A 13,407-nucleotide genomic window follows, 5' to 3' on the forward strand; every position below is an offset into this window, starting at 1 on the left:
CTCAGCACATCATCATCATCACCAACATTGCGATTGTCTTTTTCTCTCATCTCCTTATTCCATTTTGCCAAAAGAACAGGCAGAGCAAGGGCGGGTGCGGGTATAGGCATGCGTGGAAGGGAGAATAGGGAAGCAAACGCAATGGGAGGGAAGGGCTGCGAGGGCAGAAGCTACGTGCAGACTGCAAAGTACGGTATCTGATTTCTGTTCCTCAACAAGCAGCCCTTGTGTAGAACTTTTCTGTATTGCATACACAGCTCTGCTCAGGGGCACAACTGTACATAATAGTTAATATACCCCAAGCTCTGATGGTCAGACCGCATCTGATTTGGTTCAACCTAGAAAACGCCGAAACAATGACCTCGTATGGGCGTACGGAGAAATGTAGAGCCGAAGGAGTACAGCCAATGTGCCAGGAAGGATGTAGAGGCCTTCTTCATCAAGGCCCTGTGCGGAATCTACGGCGACTACCAAAGGGACCTCGCATTGCCAGTCACCATCGCGTTCAGTGGTCATCAACATCAGCTCGGACAATCTGGGAAGAAAACCAGCTGCCTCAGATAAAACTCTCTGTGAGGCGCAGCAACATTGATCCATCATTGGTCAAGCACATAATCTTTTGACTGTATTAGCTACTGTGTAGGCTATCGAGACATGTAATCGAGGCCGGCAGGTGGCTTAGCTAGTTCCCTCGGACTCTGCTCTCTCAGTCAGGCTGAGGCCTACATACAGATCCTAACTAACTGCCGCCATCACGCACCCCCCTGCTGCAACCTCCTAATCCTCTCCTCCGCCGCCCTAGCCCTCCGCTCCCGCTCCAACCTCATCCTCTGCTCAGGCGTCAACCCCCTGGCCTCTTCCGCCCTCCTCTCCTCCGCCGTCTTAGGCGGCCCCCCACCACCCAACAGATTCCCCCCCTTCTTCCTCCTCCCACCAGCATTGTTACTATTACTATCATCCAACCTAGGCCCCTCAGCCCTCAACCTCTCCTCCTCAGCCCTCCTCCTGGCCTCCTCCTCCCGCTCCAGCGCTCTGCGCTCCCTCTCGGCCCGCTGTTCCGCCTCCTCCCGCTTCAGCGGCGCGGGCACCCTCGCGGCGTCCCAGTCCCACGCCTCTTCGCCCAGCTCGGCGCGCGCGACGCGGAATGCGTCGCGCGTGGCGCGGTCGCCGGCGAGATCAAAGGGCGTCTTGTTTTCGCTGCTCAGGATGGTTGGGTCGGCTTGGGCGCGGGCGAGGAGACCTGTGACGAGCGGGGCCGAGTTCTGGGAGGCCGCGAGGTGCAGGGCGGTGGGTGCGTGGTGGTTCTGTTGCGAGTCGGGGGGTTGGAAGAGGAAATTGGCGGAGAGGCTATTTGTGGTGAGGTAGGAGAGGAGGGCAGGGAGTTTGGAGCGCCGGATCATGGCTTGGATCTGGGAGGTGTGGAATATGGCGGCCTCTTCTTCCTCTGTGAGCTTGGGAGGTGCGGTTTTGGAATCGACCTTTGTCTTAGGGGTTTTGGATTCGTCGTTGGGCACGGAGGCTGCTTCGGGTTGAATCTCCTTCACTTTGAGCCGGGTCAATTCAATAAAAGACCGCATGAGCTCGTTCTGGGTAGCTCTCCGGGTGCTGAAGGGAAAGCCCCTGATGCGCGGATCGTTGGGCCGCAGGACCTGGTCGTCGTATGGTCCAAACAAAGTTCGTCGGTTTGTCGAGCCCGTGGCTCGAATGAAGAGCAGGTCGGAGGTATCAATCAAGGCCTTCCAATCCTTGAGAAGCTCCCGGACGTCCTCTACGAGGGCCTGTTCGTTGTACCGACGCAGTGAAGATCCGGCTGAGTGCGCAGTTCCCTTGGCGTTGTCATTTGCAGACTGCGAGCCGCCCTGTTTCCGTCGGGTTGTGTATCGGTGGAAGGTCTTGTGTGCCAAAACGACAGCCTCCCTGTTGAGTGGCCCAATCGAGCCTTGCTTGCTCTGCTTTGGGGCCAGGCAGACCACCATGGCGGCAAAGTGGCCACCTCCAATCATGCAAAGAAAGATATGCCTGCCGTTATAGACCGGCGGTACAGTATTCCCATCCTTGGCAGCCTTGGGCATGGATATTGGCGGAAGCTGTCGCTGCTTGATAGCGTCGATGATTGCATCCTCCCGGTCTAATTCGTCCGCTGTGAACATTGCCCGGTATATCCCAAAATAGGTATTTTCCGGCAATAATGGGCAGCTGAACCACAACAATGGCGGTTTCCCTGTCCCTCTCCTCTTCGCTTTTGGCTCTTCCTCCTTGTCGCCACCGTTTGGCCCTCGGCTATCGGCAAGCGACGCTTGCTTCTTGAGCAAGGCTGAGATCGTGGTTTCTCGCCGCGAAGACTCGTCCTCGTCCTCGTCGCTGTCAGACGTGTCGGATCCCGAGATGCTCACATCGTTCTCGTTGACAAGCTTCTCGAACTCGGCTTCAGAGACGGGTCGGAGGCCGTTCAGCTTTTGCTTGAGGTTGTAGTAATGGACGTCGGTCTTCAAGTGGTCCTTCTGCTCCTGGACGGTGAGAAACGACATGCCGCAAAGCGAACATGCCTGCGATCCGAGAACGTTTTCGGTCCCGGCGGGGCTTGGGCTCTGTTTTTGAGAGGGAGTGCCGCCGGTGGATGCGTCGTCGACCAGGGCTGGCAGCCCCGCATCAGGCTTTAGAGAAAGAGAGCTCAGAACTTCCGGTGGTAAGTCAAAGAGATAAAGAGGTCGCCGTAGCAGCGCATCCTGAGTTTTATCCATGGCGCATTCACTTGATGCCGCCGAGTGATTTGTATGCGATGCTGCCGGAGCAACTCCTTGACCTGGGACGTGATGGAGGGGCACTTTTATCGGCTCGAGCTTGGCCGATAAGAGTCACACACCGCGTACCTGCCCTGTCACTGGCAGTGAGCCCTAACCCTTGATCTGCGGTTGAGAGGATGTTTACTCGGTACATGGACAAGTTGGAAAGCGTCAAGTCACATTCACCTCAAATCTAAAAGCGGTTTGAACAGATCTGTAAAAGTTAATGAATTCGGGGGAAACAGTTATCCAGCCTAGAATGCCTGTAGTAGTTTACGACCACACCTACCTCATCATCCATGCTACACCCATTAGTAGATCTCACGCTTACTGCCGCTCACCTTCTTCTGGCGACAAGTCCACCATTACAGGCGATGGACCAACATGTCGGCCCACTGAACTTCCAATCTCACTCCAAGAATCATCCGTCTCACATCTATCCTCCGTCGCAGCGCCGCCATATTCCTGAACGAAGCGAGGCGGGGAGGCGCTACGCCTGGGCTGGGGAGCGACTATTTCGAGCACTGTAACAGGAGCAGTCTCGTGCTCCTCCGGAAGCCTAGTCTCCGATACGCGAGAGCTCGTCTTCATCTTGTCCATGGCGACCTCGACCGAAATCGGACTGACGGCGTCTACTCTAGCCAGCGCTGCCGCCTCGTCCGGGTCGATGTCGGAAACGGAGAAATGGCTCGTCATATTGGGCTGGTCAAACTCCTCCGTCTCGTGTTTTGTGGGTGCCTCGTTCAAGGAGACACCTGTAAACTTGCCGTCGTTGGTCTGGCAGTGCTGCACTTTTTCCACATTCTCAGTTAAAACACCGCAACCTTGGGATGGCCCCGTGGGAAGAGTGCTGGTGCAATCGCCAGTTTGGCCGGGGAATTCTGTTGGCGCAACTGTCCCGTCGCCGGTGTTGCTGATAGCTTCCCCGGACGCCTCAGCAACGGATTCTCGAGTTACTGCTTCAAATCCGACAACGGAATTGTCCTGGGAGGTCCTCCATTGGCTGTTTCCCGAGCTAGTCAAAGCCTGGCACAACGGGTGAGGGGGCTGCCGATGTGAGAAACAGAAATCCTGGGCCACTTCGTGGCCGAGAGGTGATGAAGCGAGAGGCTCCGAGACAGTTGCCACCTCTTGCTTGATTTGGTCACCTGTTTCTGATTCCTTGGCTTCTGTCGACCGTCGAGGGAGGCACTCCGAAGAAGCATCGCCGCACAGCTTTCTAAGCGTTTCAGAATGGACCTGCGGAGACGCCCCTGAGTGATGCGATGGAACTAGGTTTGCCGTGCTCTCCTGGGACTCACTCAGCTCGGTAATTGAGCTGAGGGCATGGGCATATGGGTAGACGGACATGGGCGTCGATATCCGCGGCTGCATGTGGACGACACGCTCACCAATACGTTCGCGGCGTTGACGCTGGTGGCCGACAACTGCCGACCACTTCGCGGCCAGTTCAAGCGTCAGTGTTCTGGCTTCCTCGAGCCGTTGCAGCCAGGCAACCGGCGTCTCGAACGGCTTCCGGGGGAGCACTTTACCAAGAGCCATCAGCTCACGCCGGGGGTGTTTAGGGTCGTCCTTGCGGGCAGGAGCTCTGCTCCCAAAGACCGACTCGGCGGCGATGAGCTTGGGAGAAACGCTGGACGAATAGCCATGAGCGTTTTTGAAGGCCCAGTAGTTCAAAACGGCTTCCACCGTCATCGTATCACAACCGTCGTAGTGCTCGCGGCAGCCGTCGCAGAACCAATACTTGAGTTTGGTTTGCTCAACAGGCCGGCAGCTCAGGAGAGTAAGACAGAAACTGCCGTCTTCCCATCGCTCGTTCCTAGCTTTCTGATGCTCGCACTCGACAAGTCCTCCCATTCTGGTGTGGGCACACACAGTGTAGACGTTCTTGGTGATGTAGCACATGGTGGATGTTGCAAGGGAAAAGTACCGAGGGAGGAAGCGCCAAGTTGGAAGAATGGTATTGGGAGGAGTTATGGTGAAGACGAACTTGCCAATGTAGAACGATGGGGGTATTTTGAAGAGAGTCTCATAATAAATAGCAGAAATGGGGCGGGTACAGGTCGTGAGCAACAATGGCATTGTCGTGCGCGATCTGTATAGAACCTGTTCATAACAGGCCAAGGTGTTTGAGGCACTTGGTTCTCAGAACAAAGATGTGAAGTACAGGCTCAACAATAACTATCCTGCAGACAGAAGACAAATTCAGCTTCTGGCTCGTTGTTGAGAGGAGCGGAGGTGGCTGTTGGACATTGAATGTTGTCTGTCATTCACATGCCCATTGACTTGGCTGCTGAACATGATGGCCTGTCCAGCACTTCCGAGTCAAAGTGTCCGGAGTACAGAGTATGCCGCAAGCGTTTCCACAACTCGGAGTCTGACCAGCGTTGAACCAACAACATGAAAAAAGGAACAAAAGGATAATCCGTGTATACCGCTGGGCACAGTGAAGAGACGAAATTTGAAACTGATTTCCTGTCGTCATACAAACATAGGAGGGAAGAAAATGAGAGGGGGAAACGCAGAGAGAAACCGGAAAAAAGAAGGCCCTGCTGAGTCATCCTCTCAGCTAACGTTGGCGCTTGGCCACTGCAAAGCATGAGATAATCTTCGGTCAGCCTTGGCGGCGGGCAATTCTCCACTTTGTCCATCAATCTCATCATGGACAATGGAAGTCAGGTTTGGCGTCATGAGTATGTTGTAAGGAGTTTGTAAGGAATTATTAGAGAGACTAGAAGGTTTTCAAACCAAAACTGCATTTGGAATGCTCATCAAATCATCACGTTTTAAAGGTTATGCCATCCATCAGCGACTCCGCGGTTCTCTCCAGCGTTCCCCTTGTGATATAAAAGCACGCAGTCTTCAAGGCCTTCGAGAAAAGATCCGGTTCTCAGAGCATCAAGTTCCCAGAATACCATCCGCAATCTGAATCATACGAGTCAGAATCTTCACACCACGTTCAGATACCCCACTGTCAAACCATCATTCCATGCTGAGCACAATCAGAAGCACCATGTCCAGCACACTCCGTCACGCAAAGATCACGCCGCACCGATCTGCTGCCCGAGGGCATGCCAACCACGGCTGGCTGGATACCTACCACTCGTTCAGCTTCGCCAACTGGTACAACCCCAACTTCACCCACTTCGGCGCCCTGAGGGTCCTCAACGAGGACCGGGTCAAGGCCAACTCCGGGTTCCCGGCCCATCCACATCGCGATTTCGAAATCTTCAGCTACATCATCTCGGGCGAGCTGACGCACACCGACTCAACGCACAAGAAGCAGGAAGTCGTCGGGCGGGGCGACATCCAGTTCACGACGGCCGGCACGGGCGTCACGCACTCCGAGTACAATCACGGGCGGGACCCGGTGCACTTTTTGCAGATCTGGGCCATCCCGTGGAAGCGTGGCCTGGCGCCACGGTACGACTGGGGACGGTACAACGACGATGACAAGCGCAAGGGCTTCGTTAACCTGCTGAGCCCGCTCAAGGGCGGAGTCAATGCGACGGCCGAGCAGGAAAAGGCGGCCGAGCCCACGATCCCCGGGACCATCGCCATTCATGCTGACTTCGTCATGTCTGCGGGCATTATCGCCCCGGGAAGCAGATTTGAATGGACGGTCGGTGCCAAGGCGACTGAAGCGACAAAGAGGAAGGTCTATGTGCATTTGCCGATGACGAAGGGAGGCAAAGCGAAGATCAGGCTGGACGGCCGGGAAGAGGGAGTGCTGGTGGAAGGAGACGGCGCGTTTGTCGATAGTGTCAACGCTGGCGACAAGCTTATGGTGGAGAGTTTGGGTGACGCCGAGGCAGAAGTCGTCGTTCTAGATACCGCGTAATGTTAGCAAAAGGATGGTTCAAGAAGGTGTTACCCATAGCGCCAGGCGAAATAGACTGGAAGCATAATCACTATCATTCTTGGTCTTGTGCGACTAAATTATTTGAAGCCCTTCCTCGCCTCGGCCCCCATGGACCGATGGAGACGAAAGGAATGAGTGATTCCTGCAAAGAGGAAAGTTCCAAAAATTCCCTGCCAGGTCAAGACCCAACAGGAGCGGTCAGGTTGTAGTTTTCAACTAGCAAAAACGTGATCTCGGACGAATCCTCACTGATACACGTAAAACCCCTGCACTTGGATGGAGAAGAAAAGAAGAAGGGATAGGAAGTTGGGCGAGCCCGGTCGAGCTTTTTATGCCCATCCTGAGTTGGTCTGTGCGCACCTTCAATTCTCACCTCCGCTTGCAATTTGTCTGTGCGTCAAACTGGTCCAAGCTTCTCTACAAGAATCCTAACCCTTCGCACATTGCATCGAACTGAACTTGAAGCTTCACGTTCACAATGAAACAAAGCACCCTGTCACTTGAAATTTCCCTTTCATATAAACGAACTAGAGAGTGGGTGCCTAACGGGATGTCTCCATTCAACTGTAAGAGTAATGCTATACCTGTAGACAAGTCAGCTTTCCTACCAACTTGCCGAGGTATGCAGCTCCGGATGATTCGAGTCCTGACAACGACGCCCTGTCTCAATCCAGTATCCAGTAATGTTCTGCAATGCGCCCTGCTGATCTCTGTGGCTGTGTCCGGTGAAGAGGTCCGTTTGTCCCAACACTGGGTTGTCGTTGCAGTTTGGGTATGATGTCACCATGGACAGCAGGCTGCATTCGGTCACAAGCCAAAGTCTCTCAACAAAACCTCTTCTCATATCACAGAATCGGCTTGAGAGCACAGTGAGGGCTTGAAAATTCAATTCAGGCAATTAACGGCCGTATCTACTCTTACTGTGTTTTGCCCACGCCTCATCAACCTCTCTCTCTTTGCAACTGCCCCACCCACTCACTACCAACTTACACCACAACACCCGACAGCGACACCTACAAAGCTGCCCATCATGTCTCTCTCACGCCACGTGAGTCTGAATCTAAATATCCTCACCTCAACCGCACCGCTAACAACACCAAGGTTGACCCCGAAGACATTATTCATCACCTTCAGAATCTCCGCATGCCGTCCGAGAGCGGCTCCTCAACGGGCCAGACAGCCCATCTCACCCCCTTCTCAACCCCGTACGCCAGCCAGCGCGACATCCCCAAGTACCGTATCCCGGAGAACGGCGCTCCTGGAGACACCGTGTACGAGATGCTCAAGGACGAGCTGGACCTGGACGGCCGGCCGAATCTCAACGTGGCCAGCTTCGTCGACACGTACCTGGACGACAACGCGCAGAAACTCATGGCCGAGAACATGGGCAAGAATCTGGCCGACAATGACGAGTACCCAGCCATGCTGTCCATCGCGAACCGCTGCGTGTCCATCCTTGCCCACTTGTGGGGGGTGCAAAAGGGCGACAAGGCCGTCGGCTCGCCGACCGTGGGCTCGTCCGAGGCTATCCACCTGGGCGGGTTGGCCATGAAGCGGCGGTGGCAGGAGCGCCGGCGGGCGCAGGGCAAGGACACGTCCAAGCCGAACATCATCATGGGTGCGAATGCGCAGGTCGCGTTGCTCAAGTTTGCGAGGTACTTTGAGGTAGAGGCGCGCGTGCTGCCTGTTTCGGAAAAAAGCAAGTTCTGCTTGGACCCGGACCTGGTGAGGGAGAATGTTGATGAGAACACCATTGGGGTATTTGTGATCTTGGGGAGCACGTATACTGGGCACTATGAGCCGGTGGAGACGATCTCAAAGATATTAGATGAGTACGAGGAAAAGACGGGCGTGTGGATTCCGATTCATGTGGACGCTGCGAGCGGTGGGTTTGTGGCTCCGTTCACATATGCTGGGACTGGTGGATGGAAATGGTGAGTCTGCTACCGGAATCAAGGAGCGGGTTGTCCCTAACATTGGCAGGAATTTCGAGCTTGCCCGAGTCGTCTCCATCAACGCATCAGGTAAGAAGACAGCCACCTACATCCGGGAGTTCCACTAACAGAACCGAGGCCACAAATACGGACTTGTCACCCCGGGCGTTGGGTGGATAGTGTGGCGGGATCAGTCATACCTCCCCAAAGACCTTGTCTTCGAGCTTCACTACCTCGGGGGCACCGAGGAGTCCTACACGCTCAACTTCTCACGCCCCGGCGCGCAAATCATTGTGCAGTACTACAACCTAATCCACCTTGGCTTCCAAGGCTACCGCGAGGTCGTCGAGAACTGCTTAGCCAACGCGCGCATCCTCTCCAAGAGCCTTGAAGCCACGGGCTGGTACACCTGCGTCAGTGACATCCACCGCCCCGCCCCGACCAACCACACCACCTCCTCAACCACCGCGGCCGCCGCATCCGACGCTGCGCACCGCGCCAAAGACGCACTCACCTCCGCGGCAACAACAGGCCGACTCCTCGCCGGCCCGACCCTGGGCCCCGCTACCCCGCGCCAAAACAACAACGTTGAAACCTCGGCCGCGTACGTAGCCGGCCTGCCCGTCGTCTCGTTCCGCTTCGCCGACGAGTTCCGTCGCGAGTACCCGCACATCAAGCAAGAGACTGTCTCGCTCCTGCTGCGCGCGCGCCAGTGGATCGTGCCCAACTACGCGCTGCCGCCGGGGGAGGACGACACCGAGATCCTGCGGGTCGTGGTCCGCGTCAACATGAGCTTTGACTTGCTCGACAGGCTGGTGACGGACGTCGTGCAGGTGACGGAGACGCTGATGCAGAAGGACGAGGTGGATCTGTCGATCCTGCAGGAGCAGCAGCGGAAGGGACCTGTTGTGAAGAAGAAGAAGGAGGATGAGGAGGAGGAAAAGGAAAAGGAGGGGGAGGGGAGGAAGGTGAAGAGGGTTGGGGAGGAGGTCAAGAAGAGGATGGCGGATGGGATTCATCGGACTGTGTGCTAGGGGAGCGGTGGGCTTCCAAGATTGGACCGGTTTGGACGTCCACGGCGACGTTCTTCTCCTTCGTCTACCCCCACCTCGACCATATTGAGAACCTGCTTACACTTATCACTAATGACATCAAGCAATGGCAAAGGAGAGTCTTCCGTTTCGAAGGTCTAGGGCACTCCGCCGGACCCATTCAAGAGCGATTGTTACTAATCTGGCAACAAGGGATGAGGAGGTTGTGGACATGAAGTGGGACGACTTCCGACCGTTCAGGAGGCGCTCAGTGAGGTCGTCAATGCCCTCGTCACACACATCCGCCGTCTGGAGAAGCGGTAGGCGGAGATGTAACCAAGACATGGGTTCCAGGAATCGAGTACGCCTTTACCTACGCATATCTAGACGGCGGATGTGTCTGGCGCGGATATCGACGACCTGACTAGGCGCCTCCTGATTTTTCGGGAGTTGTCCCACTTTATATATACAACCTCCTCATCCCTTATTTTGAGATTAGTAACAACTAGGTTGAAAGGGTCCGGCAGAGCGTACCATCTCTCACAGGAATTCCCATCATTCATCCAAGACAAGGCTTGAGCAGACTTCTAAGATATAACCTGTTTCGAGTTAAGGGGGGTGGTTGTCTAGCTATGTAGCCGGAAGTCAACGCATGAAAACGCAGTCAAAACGCGATCTCATCTTATGTCTCCAAAATGACGATGCGGTTTGATCTGCAAGTGTGAGCAGATTTCCGAGATACGCTGCAGCATCCTATGCAGCGACAGTACATGCAAACAGATCCACCCGCCTTGTACTCACCGCGCCCAAAGACAATCTAGATCCTGGCCAGGTATCGCCAACTACACATCAACACCAGATCAGAGCTTAGCCCCCTTCGCCCGCCTCGCCTCCTTCTCCCTATCCCGCAGCAACCGGCGCAGAATCTTGCCGCTGGGGCTCTTGGGAATGGCATCGATGAACTCGACCCCGCCCTTGAGCCACTTGTAATGGGCCTTGTGGTCCTGGACGTGCTTGATGATCTCGGCAGCCATATCGTCATCCTTCCGCGACGCCATTGACGCAGGTCTCACGACAAATGCCTTGGGTACTTCGCCGTCCCGCTCGTCTGGGACGGCAATCACGGCGCAATCGTCGACAGCGGGGTAGGTTAGGAGATGGGCTTCGAGTTCGGCGGGGGCGACTTGATGGCCCTGTTGCGAGGGTCAGCTTTACCTTTTCTCTTAGACTATCATGGAGTATCTTGCGCACCTTGACCTTAATCAGCTCCTTCAGCCGGTCCACAATCGTGATATGCTCGTATCCGCTGTCCGACTTGGTGACGATGACTTCATCCCCGGTCCGCAGCCACCGCCCGTCCTCGTCATAGATAAAGGCTTCGGCGGTGGCCTTCTCATTATTCAGATAGCCCAGCGTGACCGACGGAGACTGCACGAGCAGTTCGCCGGGCTTGCCGTACTCGGTGATTTCCTTGCCGTCGCGATCGATAACCTTGGCTCGAAAGCCGGGAAGCAGAGAGCCGGAGGTCCCCTGGCAGATGTCATGCTCGCTGGTTGAGCAGACGACGGTGGAGGATTCGGTCATGCCTGCTGTCTGTCAGAAAAACAAATGTCTGCAGGGGGGAGAAGAGGCTACCGTAGCCCTGGCCGACGCGCCAGCGGGGATATAGTCGAAGTATTTCTTCAACCGTCTCCTTCCCTAGCGGTGCAGCTCCGGTGAAGAGGCACCTGATGCTGCTAAGGTCATATTTCTTGAGGATATCTTTACTGCTCAGCATCCGAATAATAATCGGAGGTACCTAGGGCTGGGCTTAGCAATGCTACACTGGGGATGGTGCATTGGCAGGCTTACCACAGGGACATGGTTGACCTTGAACCGCTCAATGGCTCGGAGATAGTCCGTGAGCTCGAACCTAGGCAATACAATGACCTCGTCACCGCGCCAAGTCGCCGCGTGAGCCACCACGACCAGGCCGTAGATGTGGGAAAACGGAAGGAGGCCCATCTCAACCTGAGTTTCAATGCCGTCTTTCCTTCTGGCCACGTCTTCGAAAAGGCAGTACATCATTGTGTTGGCAATAACGTTTCGGTGTGAGATCATAACGGCTTTCTGGTGTCCTCCATGTCAGCGAGAGCGAGTGTGATTCATAGTCACCGGCAGAACTCACAGGCAAACCAGAGGTGCCGCTAGAGTAGCAGAGGAAAGCCACTTGACGTGCACCCTGCCCTGTGGTCCACTTCAGGGGCTCCAGGTCTGGCACTAAAAGGCCGAGTTCGACCAGGTCATTGACCGTTTGGAAAGGGGCCCAAAGTTTGTGAGAGTGAAGAGGAGAATCCATGAGAAAGACCTTGGCCTCGGGAATCCCCACAGCCTTCGCCGCTGTTAAGGCGGTCTCCAGCACTGGCACGCAGGTGAAGAGTGCCTTGGCCCCGGATGACCTGAGCTGGTGCTCCAGCTCGCTTGCTGAATACGCGACATTTGCAGGTGTGGCTATGCCGGACAAGCGGTGCACGGCGTGTAGAACTGATAGGTAGTCGATCTACGATAATGAGTGACCTTGGTATCGATGGTCATCTCTTAACCTGCAGAAGAGCAACTCACCGTGTTAAAGGAGAATACTGCAACCACCTTGTCCCAGGGAGTGTCGGCATTGGGCTCCCAGCCCATGATATTTGACAAGGCCTTTGCAATCAGATCGGAGCGTCTGTGAGACTCGGCCACGGAGTATGTCTTGCCTGTGAGACCACATGTGAAGGGGTTACGGCTCTTGGCAATCGGATGGCGGCCATAGATCTCATTCCTCATGAACTCGCCAATGGTGACCGAGTCGGGCGGGGCTGTTCTTGAATGAGAATGCATGGACTGCTCAGGCCCGACACTTCCACTTACCGAACGGGAGTTTAGGAGCCCATGGCGGCGGATAGAAGACCATCTTGTGCCCGTGTGGTGTCCTGTCAATCCTTCGACTGTCTGTGTACTTCAGATTCTTGAGGCAAACAAAACCTGAACGAAGATGACAGGAGGCAGGGCTGATGAGTGAGATCAAGTCACCTGAGCAGTTGCCGAAGAGTCGGCCCCTGTCCCGGTTCTCCCCATCGGCACCGCAACCTTAACCGAGGGGAGCAATGGGCTCCACTTCCCCATATTCTTCATCACCAACCTTGAACATTCCCGGATAGTCGCTAATAACAGGTTTACCCCGCATTCCCCAATCCCCAAACGGTCGCGGAGTGTCACTCCACGCAGAATTGATCATTTCCCAGAACTTTGAGTCCAATCGAAGTCTTCTCGAGCACCTCAACTTTGATGCTCAGTCGATTGCTCCGGGTTCTTTTGGAAGCCTTCTGCAGCACGGTCAGGTCGATAAATCACCCACTTTGCGGTAACGGTTGGTCCGAGCTTCAAGGACTGGTTTTGCCAAGACAACTGTTGCCCTGCAACCAGAGTGGAGGTTAGCCCCTGAGTGGTGTAAACATGACGCCTCAAATTGACGCACACTTTTTCAACCTTTCTCCCTTCAGGACCAGCTGTGACCAGTTTACACACATGACCTCATAAGTTTAAGGCAAACTTGCGGCAGGTAACAAATACTAAACACTCCGTTTGACCAATATTCCATCCAGCGGTTGAAAGGGTCTGGCGTCCCCCCTTAGCCCATAGCATGGACCTGAAGCTATAGATAAGGAGATCTTGTCGTTTGTTAGCCACGTGTCTTTATGCCACTGCACAACCAGAGCTATTTCACCAGAAACCTCTTGTATGTTTGCGAAGCAGATCTGATCTTCAGGACCCGATCG

At 55.1% G+C, this 13,407-nt stretch overlaps 4 protein-coding genes across 4 annotated transcripts; 2 read left to right on the forward strand and 2 right to left on the reverse strand.

Annotated features, from left to right (window-relative positions):
- Window positions 1-613: 613 nt before the first annotated feature.
- Window positions 614-5,304, reverse strand: N657DRAFT_689268 (uncharacterized protein). Its single transcript, XM_062796986.1, has 3 exons — window positions 4,085-5,304; window positions 3,218-3,574; window positions 614-2,635 (listed from the first exon to the last, which is right to left on the reverse strand). Exons 1-3 carry the CDS (start codon window positions 4,863-4,865, stop codon window positions 753-755), a joined length of 3,021 nt encoding a protein of 1,006 aa, XP_062648643.1. The 5' UTR covers window positions 4,866-5,304; the 3' UTR covers window positions 614-752.
- Window positions 5,305-5,487: 183 nt separating this feature from the next.
- Window positions 5,488-6,917, forward strand: N657DRAFT_643633 (RmlC-like cupin). The gene has a single exon (XM_062792591.1). The coding sequence runs from the start codon at window positions 5,797-5,799 to the stop codon at window positions 6,622-6,624; it is 828 nt and encodes a 275-aa protein (XP_062648644.1). The 5' UTR covers window positions 5,488-5,796; the 3' UTR covers window positions 6,625-6,917.
- Window positions 6,918-7,746: 829 nt separating this feature from the next.
- On the forward strand, window positions 7,747-9,613 carry N657DRAFT_615924 (glutamate decarboxylase; the record flags this gene model as incomplete). The annotated part of the gene is made up of 3 exons (XM_062790482.1): window positions 7,747-8,579; window positions 8,629-8,669; window positions 8,718-9,613. The coding sequence occupies exons 1-3, from the start codon at window positions 7,789-7,791 to the stop codon at window positions 9,611-9,613; spliced, it is 1,728 nt and encodes a 575-aa protein (XP_062648645.1). The 5' UTR covers window positions 7,747-7,788.
- Window positions 9,614-10,186: 573 nt separating this feature from the next.
- Window positions 10,187-12,668, reverse strand: N657DRAFT_643634 (acetyl-CoA synthetase-like protein). Its single transcript, XM_062792592.1, has 7 exons — window positions 12,500-12,668; window positions 12,212-12,447; window positions 11,778-12,149; window positions 11,462-11,719; window positions 11,246-11,408; window positions 10,862-11,196; window positions 10,187-10,803 (listed from the first exon to the last, which is right to left on the reverse strand). The coding sequence occupies exons 1-7, from the start codon at window positions 12,540-12,542 to the stop codon at window positions 10,471-10,473; spliced, it is 1,740 nt and encodes a 579-aa protein (XP_062648646.1). The 5' UTR covers window positions 12,543-12,668; the 3' UTR covers window positions 10,187-10,470.
- Window positions 12,669-13,407: the final 739 nt, after the last annotated feature.

This window comes from Parathielavia appendiculata (genome assembly GCF_033297405.1).
Source record: "Parathielavia appendiculata strain CBS 731.68 unplaced genomic scaffold N657scaffold_4, whole genome shotgun sequence".
NCBI lineage: Eukaryota > Fungi > Ascomycota > Sordariomycetes > Sordariales > Chaetomiaceae > Parathielavia > Parathielavia appendiculata.

Coding starts and splice junctions, on each gene's coding strand:
- N657DRAFT_643634 (XM_062792592.1), bottom strand. CDS start 12,542: ATGGTCTTCTATCCGCCGCCATGGGCTCCTAAACTCCCGTTCG. Junction 11,720..11,777: donor GCGGCACCTCTGGTTTGCCT/GTGAGTTCTGCC, acceptor GGAGGACACCAG/AAAGCCGTTATGATCTCACA. Junction 10,804..10,861: donor AGGAGCTGATTAAGGTCAAG/GTGCGCAAGATA, acceptor CCCTCGCAACAG/GGCCATCAAGTCGCCCCCGC.
- N657DRAFT_689268 (XM_062796986.1), bottom strand. CDS start 4,865: ATGCCATTGTTGCTCACGACCTGTACCCGCCCCATTTCTGCTATTTAT. Junction 3,575..4,084: donor CAGCTCAATTACCGAGCTGA/GTGAGTCCCAGG, acceptor ATGTGGAAAAAG/TGCAGCACTGCCAGACCAAC. Junction 2,636..3,217: donor CGCTGCGACGGAGGATAGAT/GTGAGACGGATG, acceptor CGGGGCTGCCAG/CCCTGGTCGACGACGCATCC.
- N657DRAFT_643633 (XM_062792591.1), top strand. CDS start 5,797: ATGTCCAGCACACTCCGTCACGCAAAGATCACGCCGCACCGATCTGCT.